Here is an 11,778-nt window from a genome sequence, read left to right on the forward strand (position 1 = left end):
TAGTGTCAAGATTAGAGTGGTGCTGGAAAAGCACAGCAGGTCAGGCAGCATTCAAGGAGCAGGAAAATCGATGTTTCGGGCAAAAGCTTTCATCAGGAATGAGGATGGGAGACTCAGAGGGGTGTAGAGATAAATGGGAGGGGGGTGGGGCTAGGGAGAAGATAGCTGAGAATGCAATAGGTGGATGGAAGTGGGGTAAAGGTGATAGGTCAGAGAGGAGGATGGAGCAGATAGGTGAGAAGGAAGATTGACAGGTGGGATAGGTCATGAGGGAGGTGCTGAGCTGAAAGGTTGGAACTGGGGTAAGGTGGGAGGAGGGCTTTTGCCCGAAACATTGGTTTTCCTGCTCCTCAGATGCTGCCTGACCTGCTGTGCTTTTCCAGTACCACTCTAATCTTGACTCTAATCTCCAGCACCCATTTCTGCTCTTCTGGTAGTGTGTCAAGTTAAACAATAGGTGATTGTTTTATAACAGGCTAGGCTTGTATCTGTTGGAATTCAGAAGTGTAAGAGTTAACTTGATAGAAACATATAAAATCTTGAGGGATCTTGACAGGGTAGATATGGAAGATCTTTTCTGTTGTGGGAAAATCGAGAAATAAGGGTCACTGTTTTAAAAAAAAGGGTTGTTCATTTAAGACCGAGATTATGAGAACTTTCTTTCTCACAGAGTTGAGAGTCTTTGGAACTCTTATTCTCATAAGGCAATGGAGTAAAAGGTTTAAATATTTTTAAGGCAGAGATAAAGTAGATAGACTCTTGAGAATGAAGAAGGTGGAAGGTTATTAGAGGTGACAAGAATGTGTAGTAAATGATCAGCTGTGATGTTATTGCATGATAGAGCACACTCGAGGACCATGTGCCCTACTTTTGGTCCAAATTCATATGTTCTTATGATGCAACACAACAACAGTGACCACACTTACTGGATTTCAACTACCTTGTACTAATTCATGTAACAGACATTTTTGTAATAATGCAAGTCTTTCTTTTTTATATCAAATACAAAATATTTGGATTACAAGAGGACTGTCACAACAAATTTATTGCCCATTATTTATTCAATTTTGTACCTACATATCTGGAATACCTAACACACCAAAAGAACTATTTCCCACTTATCTGACTGCCTGGAGTTTTATTTTGAAATGCATCTATATCCATCAACAAGTTGATATCATTACAGAATTCATAAAACCTGTCAGAAAGCCAAGTGACAGTGTTATAGCAGACGCAGCATGCTCTAGGCTATGACAGAACTTTAGTCCTCTCTAGACTGATGAAAGTTTCTTGCACCATCCCCAGTCACTCTCAATAAAGTAATTAGATATCATGCTCTGTGAGTTAATGCCTCTAATTATTATTCAGCACTGCTACTTTGTATTCTGAGGATGGTTTTAATCAAGTAGTTGATTAGTATTTTGTTAGTTACTCTTTCACTTCAAGTCTGTTCTGCATCTCTCATGAATGCAATGACCTGTTAGATTACAGGTCCACATTATTACCATAAGGCAACCGCTCCCCCCCACCCCGCTCCCCCCCCCCCCCCACCTCACCAATATGATTACATTTACACTTAAAATGAAACCCTCTCTTGTCTGATCCATCAAATAGTTCAATTTCAAGGATATAACAGATTCTTCATAATAACACAATCCTACAGCAAATTTCATTAATTCGAACTACATTCCCACTGCACAAGTGTGAATATCAGGCCCATAGGCATATAAAGGACATACCCAATAAAAGGAAATCCTGCCAAGGCTCCAAAAGGACTGAAACAATTGACATCCTAACTCTTCAGGGCTCCACCAGTAAAATACCCTGTATTGAGTTGGCATGATAAAGGAATATTAGTGTCACAGGTAAAATGAGTCTGACATGCAAGTGGTAGCTTTGACAAATGCTACAGTGGTATTATCAGAATACAAGAAATCAGAGCAGGAGTAGGCAATGCAGCTCTTGAGGTGGATGTAGTTCCCCTATACCTGCTGCCCTTCTAGATGGTAGATGGCATGGGTTTGGAAAGTCCTGTCCAAGGAGCCTTGGTGAATTTGTGCAGTGCATTTTATCAATGATAAACTTGGATGGTAATGAGCATTGGTGGTGGAGAGAGTGAATGTTTGTGGATGTGGTGCCAATCAAGTGAACTGCATTGGCCTGGAAGGTGTTAAGGTTCAAGTGTTGTTGGAGTTGCACTCATTCAGGTAAATGAAGAGTATTCTACCACTATAAATGCCGGAGGAAATAACACAGAGGCACTTCACAGGAGGCTCCCAAGCACTGAGGATGTCACCTAGACAGGGGACGAAACATCTGCAACACAAATTCCCAGCTCGGCGAACAGAACCACAACAATGAGCACCCGAGCTACAGATCTTCTCACAAACTTTGAGTATTCTATCACACTCCTGATTTGTGATAGTGGACAGGCTTTGGGGAATCACGAGCTGAGTTACCTGCTGCAGTATTCCCAACCTCTAATATGTTCTTGTAGCTAATATACTTATATGCGTAGTCCAGTTCTGTTTCTGGTCAATGGTAACCCCAGGATATTGATTATGAACGATTCAGCAATAGTGATGCTTTTGAAAGTGAAAGGGTTATGCTTAGATTCTCTTGATGTAAATGGCAATATCCTGGCATTTGCGTGGCATGAATGTTATTTGTCATTTGTCAGCCCAAACCTGCATTTGGACACAGACTGCTTCAGTATCTGAAGAGTCACAATTGCTATTGAACATTGTGCAATCATTAACAAACATACCCATTTCTGACCTTATGACAGTGGAAAAGTCATTTTGAGCCATGCATCTCAGTGATTGTTTATGCACTACTGAAAATGAAAGTTAAAATAAAAACTTCTGTTCCTTAACAAAGGTTTAGGTTTCCAGAAAGTTAATTGACATCATAGAAAGTAAAGAGTGTGTGATTTGAGGTTAGTGTTTTGTGTTCTGAGAGCACTGAAAATAGGCATGTGTTTCCTAACAGGTGCATAACAGATTTCAAAATATGTTGAGTTTATTAAAACCCAGCTCCAGGAATGACAGGTAGACGGAGGATCCTGATGACATGCTTTTGGTTTCTCCACATTAACTTACATTTTCCTGCATTATTTTTCCCTTGGTGGTTCTTGCAACAACATATTGTAGATTACTGTAAATTTATTTTGGCAAGTCAAAAGCAAAATATTGCACGTATTGGAAATCTGAAATATAAATTGAAGTGGCTGGAAGTACTTAGTAGGTTAGGTGGCATCTACAAAGAGAGAGAAAGAGTGATGCTGAATATTGATGTTATTGTAAAAAGGCAATATCAGCTGCATTGGTAGCATTAAGCTGATTAACCATGAAAAGGTGGGCATGTTCGGTTTCATTGGTTCCATTCAATTCAATCAGAGCTCGGTTCCATTTACTCATACTTGTTCTACATCCCTTAATACTCCTAATAAAAAAAAACTTATTTCTAAAAATCATAATTGATTCAGCTTCAAAAGCCTTTTTGAGGCAAGAGATTGAGACTTCCACTTGTGTCAGAACATACGTCCTGCTTTCACACCTAAATTGTCTGCATCTAATTATAAGATACGTCCTCTTGGTTTGGAATCTCCTCCAGAAGAACCAGTTTCTTTGTACCTACTCTACTGAATCCCTTTGATGAAACACTACGATGAGGTTAGTTAGCTCTCATTATTCGAGGGAATATCACCCAAATTTAAACAACCTGAATTAATGAAATAATCTTTCACGTTTTAATATCATGCTGGTGAATCTGTGATGTGCACTTCTAAACTAACAGATCATCCCTGAGGTTTGGTATCCCAAAACAACTGAATGCAGTGGAGGAAAACGTTGGTAACCATTTTCTGACAGCTTGAGAGAATGTCCCTGCTTCATTTTCCTTGCTAGATCACCTTCACTGGATTCAAAAATAGATGGCTTAATTAAGTATAATCCAGATTGAAAAGTGAGTATGAATAAATTTTCACATTTATGGTGAAAGGAGTGGACAGATCGACAGAAATACATTGTTTCCAGCAGTTGAGGTTTCAAGAACAAGAAGCCAAGATACAAGATTAAATGTCTGAAATTTAAGATGGCAGGCAAAAGAAATCTCTATGGTAAATATCTGGGCACAGAAATTGTACCTTCTGGACTTTGTAATAAATACAGTAATTATAAATAATATTCCAGCATTCCAGTATTTTGTCTTTATGTTCTTTATGATTCATTTAGATATTAACTCTACAAATTGAGGCACAGAAGATGTGAACTGAAATAATTTCACTGGAGAAAGTGAAGATTGAGAAAGTATGGAATCCAAGTCCCTCTCATGTCATCAATTTTAACGGGTATTGTGAGATCTAGAGTTCCTTTGAGCAATATTAGATGGGAGGTGTCATCATCAATGAAAAAAAAAGTAGAAACCAAAGTTGCAATCCAAGAACCGTTTCCTTCAAAGTTTTTAATCACATCAATAACATTTATTTCACAGTCTGGAAATAATAAAGATATGTTTCAGGATAGAGACCTTTGAATATTATTTTAGGAACAACTAGTTTTTGCAGTATTGAAGGGAACATCAAATCTTCCAAATTAATTTAGTGACAGGCTTGCAGGCCATGAAAGAGTTGAATATTGACATGCTTTTCCTTAATCACCCTTCCAACTCATCTAAATTGAGCTGAGCTGTCCAGCCAACTAAACTGTCTACTTCCTTGTCCCACATTTCCTCATCTTTTGTATTGCTGTTGGATTGCACTGGCTTGGTTCCTGTTGGCAGATCCTGGGTTACTGAAGTTGAAGCTTCTAAAGTAAAGCAAATAACATGATGTAATAATGTTAATATGAAATATATCAACATCCACAGTTGATTAATCTGACAGTGAACAGATTTCACATTTATTATCTTTGAAAGTGTGCACAAATTTTGAAAATTTTTAAAAAACAATTCTTCCCTCCTTTCTGGAAAGGTCCAGCTGTCACTGGGCAATGCTATATATGAGCCAGTGAGTCAGGCTGATCTTCATATCTGGAAAAGCACAGCAGGTCAGGCAGCATCTGAGGAGTAGGAGAATCGACGTTTCAGGCATAAGCCCTTCATCAGGAGGGGTTGATGAAGGGCTTATGCCCGAAAAGTTGATTCGCCTGCTTCTTGGATGCTGCCTGACCTGCTGTGTTTTTCCAGCACCACACTCTTGACTCTGAACTCCAGCATCTGCAGTCCTCACTTTCTCCTGATCTTCATATCTGAACTGAACCAGGAAATGTTGCCTGCCTGGAGAGCATCAGGATCAAATCTGATTTCATCCTCACTACATAAACACTGATATAGGAATACTGAGTTTAATTGTGGTATCCATGCTGCATGCTGCTCCTCTGACTGATAGCAATTGATTCAACAAGAATGGAGAATCAAAAGAGGGACAGATTCTGGTCTGATCAGCACTACACTAGGAAATTGTTGGCCAGCCCTTTACTATGTTAAACCTGACCAATTTTCTTCATAAAATTCAAGAAGCATTACTATGTTTTAAAAAATGACTGACGAATCAGCAAAGTATATTGTGTAAAAACATAAAGCTCATCTCATGGTATTAGAGGGTAAGAAGATCTTCCCAGGGTGGGGCTGTCCTTGCTAAAGGTGCCCAAATAAAAAGATCTAGCCCCAAAAGCCCACAGGCAGGTAAACTGCCAGGCATATCCTTTTGTTGTTGGGGAGTAATGAAAAAGGCAATAGGGCCTGTAGTCCAGACCTTCCTGCCTGATTAACACTGCTCTCAAGATGGATGGTGATAGTATAATGTCACATCTATTACAATGGAAGAACACCTCACCTTCACCTGATCTCCAGGAATGTGCACTCTCTACAAGACATCTCTGGAATCTTATATCGGCTGGAATGTTAAATCACACATTGGAATGGGGTGACAGCTGCAGGGATGGGATTCAGTTAAAATTGGATGAACTGGCAGAAGATGGTATGCCCATCACTGACTCAGTTAATCTACTTCTTTTAATCCATTAATGGGTGAGTATTGAGTAACCCATTGGTCTTTGGGCTAACTGAACTCTCCCTGCTTTCGCTGATGTATTATGAGCACAGTGTTGGCCAGGCCACATTGCAAGATAGGCAGGTAAACCCTGACAGCAGCTTGGGGATCAGCCTCCAGTTAGATAATCTTCAGCCCAAAATGAAAATGTAACGTCTGCTTGAACCCCCACACCCTGATTTCTCAATCACAGCCCTCAATGGAGTCTGCCTACATTTCACCACCTCCTCCACCCCCAGTCAAATGAATTCAACAATGACAGATTTCGGTATCACAGTGCCATTATTGCCCAGGAACTCTGGTGCTATAACACTGAGTTCGCTGCCCTGAGTGAGACACAACCAACAGGAGAAGGGCAGCTCAAAGAACAAAATGATGATTACACTTCCTCTGGAAAGGCAAATCAGAAGAATATCACCTCAATAGGGTCAGCTTCACCATAACTGGTTGGACATCCCAATGAATCCTCCTAAGTGAGCACCTCATGGCCCTACAGCTGAGCCTGGCCCAGAAGCAGCGCATCACAGTTGTCAATATTTACACCCGGACCCTAGTCGCAACGGATGAGATGAAAGAGGCATTCTACCCCAGCCTTTGTGAACTGCTGTCCCGCATCCCCATAGGAAACAAGTTGATTCTCCTCAGCAACTTCAATGCCAGAGTCAAGAGGGATATAAACCTTTGGAAAGATATGTTAAGCAAGGAAGGTGAAGGGGAAACAAACTCCAATGGAGTCCACCTCCTGACCAAGTGTCAAGAACATGACCTCATCATAACAAACATGCTGCTCCCCCAGAGGGACAAGGACAAGACCTGAGGGCATTACCCCATTCCAAGCATAGGCACGGAACAGATTACATTAGCATTTGATGGAGGGACCACAGAGATGTCTGCATCATCCTCACCATGGTGAGCTGGCAACCACTGGACCAACCACTGATTAATCCACTCTCACATCTCCATCAACCTGGCCCCAAATTGGCAGAGGCAGAAACATTCTGCTGAATGTTTCTAGACTCAAAGACCCTGAGAAGAAAGACTACTCCAGCAGTGCCTCACAGACAACCTGGTAATGACCAATGTGCCAAAGCCACAGACTGCCCACAACAGCTGGTCCATACTAAAAGACACCATAGTCAGCACTTGTGAACTCGGCCTTTCAATGGGGAACTGAGACTGGGTCAATGAGAATGATCAAAAGATTCAGAATCTCCTAGAACGCAACAACAAGGCATTCCTGAATTGGCAGCTCCACCAAAACCCGAGTGACAGGAAACAAGGTGACAGGCAACTGAAGGCTGAAATGTAACAAAGAACCCATGATCCAAAGGTTAGATGGTGAGTGGAAAGAGCGCAGAAGACTTAGCAGCTCACCACTATGTGTGCAGCTTCTTCAGCGCAATCAAAATTGTCTCCAGTCTGAGTACACAGGTAGCTACTCCACTGAGAATCAAAAACAGTCAGTCGCTCATCGAGACTGAGAGGCAGTCAGAACCTACTGGAGACTGCACTTTGAGTACCTCCTCGGCTTAGGCACAGCCTTCGATGTAAGTGCTCTCAAGATCATCCAGCAACACACGACCCATCGTCATTTCAGCACACCTCCAACTTGCCACGAGGTTGGAAAAACCATTTTACAGCTGAGAAACAACAACATATTCAGCACAGATGGAATTGCCACTGAGGTTGGAAAATATGGCTAAGAAGCAGTCTTGACACGAATCCACAATTTCATCACTCTTGTCTGGAAAGAAGACAGCATACCAGGAGATCTCAGAGATGCCCGTAATTGTTATCAACTTAAGAAAGGATACAGGTCTGACAGGGGAAATTACAGAGGGATTTGCCAACTGTCTGCCACAGGAAAGGTCATCAGGAGAATCTTCCTCAATTGACTCCCCATAGTGACTAAAGAGTTCCTCCATGAGTTTCAAAATGATTTCTGCTTGTCAAGAGGCACAAGGGACATGGTTTTCAGTGCACGACAAATCCAAGAAAACGGCAGGCATTAGCACCAATCTCTGTACATGGCTTTTCGAAACTCACATGAGTAATGTGGTATATCTTCCTCAAAATCAACTGCCTGCAGAAATTCATCACCATTCTCCACTTGACTTGCAAGCTGTGATTCTCAGCCATGGATCTACTCAGACCCAAAGTGCAAACTGGGGTCAAGCAGGGCTGTGTCATCGTACAAACACCGTCTGCCTTCTTCCTTGGTGTAATGCTCCATCCTGTGTCCATGAAGCTCCCCACTGGAGTGGAGCTAACCTACAGAGCGAGCGGCAAACTGTTCACCTTTCAATGTCTCCAGGCCAGAACCAAGACCACCTTCTCTCCCCGAGCTCCAGTACACAGAAGATACCTGTTGGGACACAAGCTTGGAGGCTGAGCTACAAACCAACATTGTTCCATTCACCATAATGAATGAGAAAATGGTACTCAGACTAAACATCTGGAAATCCAAAATGCTCTACCAGCATGCTCCTGCCACATAACACTGCTCCCCGACCATCAAATCTATGGCAAGCCCATGAACATTGTGAATCATTTGCCATACCTCAGGAGCCTCCTCTTAGTGCAAGCAGACAGTGACAAAGAGATTCAACATCAATTCTGATGTGCCAGTGCAGCCTTCAGATGCCTGAGGAACAGAGTATTCAAAATCCGATACCTCAAACCTAACAGCAAGCTCATGGTCAACAGAGCAGCTATGGTCCCCATTCTCCTGTGTGCACCCGAAACATTGACCATGAACAGCCATGGTCCTCAAATCCCTGGAGAGTTATCACCAGTTACTGCCTTCACAAAATTCTACAAATCCACTGGCAGGATAGGTATACCAACCTGAGCATTCTTTCACTAGTATTGAGGCATTGGTCATACTCGATCAGTTACAACAGGTAGGCCACATTGTCTATATACCTGACAGAAGACTCCCTAAACAAACGCTCTACTCCGAGCTCTGCAACGGTCAGTGATCAGTAGGACGGCTGAGGATTCCCTGAAAGCTTTCCTAAACAAATGCAACATCCCCTCTAAGACACACAACCTGCAGAAGAAGCATCTGCACAGGGGCGAACCACTTCGAGCAAGTCACCCTCAACCCTGAGGGACAGCCAAAGAAGACAAGGAGGAATTTACAGGAGATTAATTGTAGTGGTTCAAACCAGTGACAGACCACCACTTTAGATTTATAGAATTGTATAGTCCAGAAAATGCCATTAGCCTTCACTGACAATAACTCCTACACTAGTCCTACTTTGCAACACTCAATCTATACTCTTGAAAGTTATGACATTTCAAGTGCCTATCCAAGTACTTTTTACTTTTTTTAACTTCTATGGGGCAGTTAGGGGTTGGCAACAAATGCTGGTCTTGTCAGCTATGCCAACGTTCCATGAAATAGTATTTTTTAAAAATATCACCTAAGGGTTTATCCATAATGTAGCAATTCTTCATGCGGTTGATTCGTGCAAGTTTCTCGTCCAATGTCACTCGAGCTTTCCTTTCTTTCTTAAACGCTCCATACATTATATAATTGAACCTGCGCACAACATGATACAAAAGCAAACAGTATGTTATCTCGCAGTTAGAACATAAATCAAATTGCACAATTTGATTTTAAATTGCTGACATCTAAGTGGCAGTTTATTTTCAGAGGAAATATTCTCTCATTTTTAGACAGTGCTAAGTAAAAATAACTGACTCAAACAAAGAATAAAATAGCACAGGAACAGGTTCTTTAGCCCAGCAAGCCTGCACCAATTCCTGGTCCTTATTTAGACCCGCTATTTATTGCCCATTCATGGATTCAAACTCTGTTCGCCTCCTGCTCATGTATCTATCAAGATGCATCTTAAACGTTGCTAATGTGCCTGCTTCATCCTCCTCCACTAGCAGTGTAATTCACGAGCACAGGAACAGGTTCTTTAGCCCAGCAAGCCTGCACCAATTCCTGGTCCTTATTTAGACCCGCTATTTATTGCCCATTCATGGATTCAAACTCTGCTCGCCTTCTGCTCATGTATCTATCAAGATGCACCTTAAACGTTGCTAATGTGCCTGCTTCTACCTCCTCCACTAGCAGTGTAATTCACGCACCCACCACCTTCGCTGTGAAAATCTTTCCTGCACTTCTGCCCTAAACTTTCCCCTCTCACCTTGAACCTGTGCCCTCTTGTGCCCTTTTCCGCCCTGGGATTCAGCCACCGACCATCCACCTATCTATGCTCTCATAACTTTGTAGACTTCTGTCAGGTCGCCACTCAGCCTCCGATGTTCCAGTGAAAACAATCTGAGTTTATCCAACTTCTCCTCATACCTGAAACCCTCCAGACCAGGCAACATTCTAGTAAACCTTCTGTACACCCTCTTCAAAGCATCCACATCCTTCTGGAAGTACGGTGGCCAGAACTGCACATGATATTCCAAAGGTAGCCTAATTAAAGTTTTATACAGCTGTAACATGGCAATTTTTATATTCAATGTCCCGACTGATGAAGGCAAGCACATTGTCTGCCTTCTTGACAACTTTAGCCACCTGTGTTCCCACTTTCAGGGATTCATGGCCCTGTATGTCCAGATCTCTCTGTATGTCAGTGCTCCTAAGGGTTCTGCCATTTCTTGTATAATTTGTTGAGAGTGCGGTGCTGGAAAAGCACAGCAGGTGAGACAGCATCCGAGGAGCAAATCGACGTTTCGGGCATCAGCCCTTCGTCAAGAATGAGGCTTGTGGGCCAGGGGACTGAGAGATAAATGGGAGGGGAATGGGGTTGGGGGAAGGTAGCTGAGAATACGATAGGTAGATGAAGGTGAGGGGGAAGGTGATAGGTCGGAGAGGAGGGTGGAGCAGATAGATGGGAAAGGTGATGGACAGGTCAGGAGGACAGTGCCGAGTTGGATGCTTGAGACTGGGATAATGTGGGGGATGGGGACATGAAGAAACTGTTGAAATCCACACTGATCCTGTGTGGTTGCAGGGTCCCAAGGCAGAATATGAGGTGTTCTTCCTCCAGGCATCGGGTGGTAAGGGCTTGGCGATGGAAGAGGCCCCGGGCCTGCATGTCCTTGACGGAGTGGGAGGGGGGGTTGAAGTGTTCAGCCATGGGGCAGTGGGGTTGGTGGGTGCAGGTGTACAGAGATTAGATTAGATTAGATTAGATTACTTACGGCGATGGAAGAGGCCCAGGACCTGCATGTCCTTGACGGAGTGGGAGGGGGAGTTGAAGTGTTCAGCCATGGGGCAGTGGGGTTGGTGGGTGCAGGTGTACAGAGATGTTCTCCAAAACAATCCACAAGTAGGTGTCCTGTCTCCTCGATGTAGAGGAGACCACATCAGGTGCAACGGATACAAATGTGAATAAATCCTACCTCTCAGTAGCTTCTCCAACAGCGTCCTCACCACTGATGTCAGGCTCACTGGCCAGGATTATCTCTGTTTTCCTTCTTAAACAAAGGGACAACATTGACTACTCTTCAGTCACAGAGTCATAGAGTCATAGAGATGTACAGCATGAAAACAGACCCTTCGGTCCAACCTGTCCATGCCGACCAGATATCCCAACCCAATCTAGTCCCACCTGCCAGCACCCAGCCCATATCCCTCCAAACCCTTCCTATTCATATACCCATCCAAATGCCTCTTAAATGTTGCAATTGTACCAGCCTCCACCACATCCTCTGGCAGCACATTCCATACACGTACCACCCTCTATGTGAAAAAG

General features: G+C 42.9%; 1 protein-coding gene across 4 annotated transcripts in view; it reads right to left on the reverse strand.

Moving 5' to 3' along the window:
* Positions 1-4,339: 4,339 nt before the first annotated feature.
* Positions 4,340-11,778, reverse strand: part of LOC122554781 (ubiquitin-conjugating enzyme E2 U-like) — a 70,536-nt gene continuing 63,097 nt past the window's right edge. For 2 of the 4 annotated variants that reach the window (XM_043700154.1, XM_043700153.1), the window contains exons 10-11: positions 9,481-9,599; positions 4,343-4,808 (exon numbers count right to left, since the gene is read on the reverse strand). In XM_043700154.1, the coding sequence (XP_043556089.1) occupies positions 4,657-4,808; positions 9,481-9,599 (271 nt within the window). In that variant the 3' untranslated portion in view covers positions 4,343-4,656. Of the gene's footprint in view, positions 4,809-9,480; positions 9,600-11,778 lie in introns of all 4 variants that reach the window. The other 2 variants (XM_043700157.1, XM_043700156.1) reach the window with 2 other exon arrangements.

This window comes from Chiloscyllium plagiosum, chromosome 11, assembly GCF_004010195.1.
Source record: "Chiloscyllium plagiosum isolate BGI_BamShark_2017 chromosome 11, ASM401019v2, whole genome shotgun sequence".
NCBI classification, from domain to species: domain Eukaryota; kingdom Metazoa; phylum Chordata; class Chondrichthyes; order Orectolobiformes; family Hemiscylliidae; genus Chiloscyllium; species Chiloscyllium plagiosum.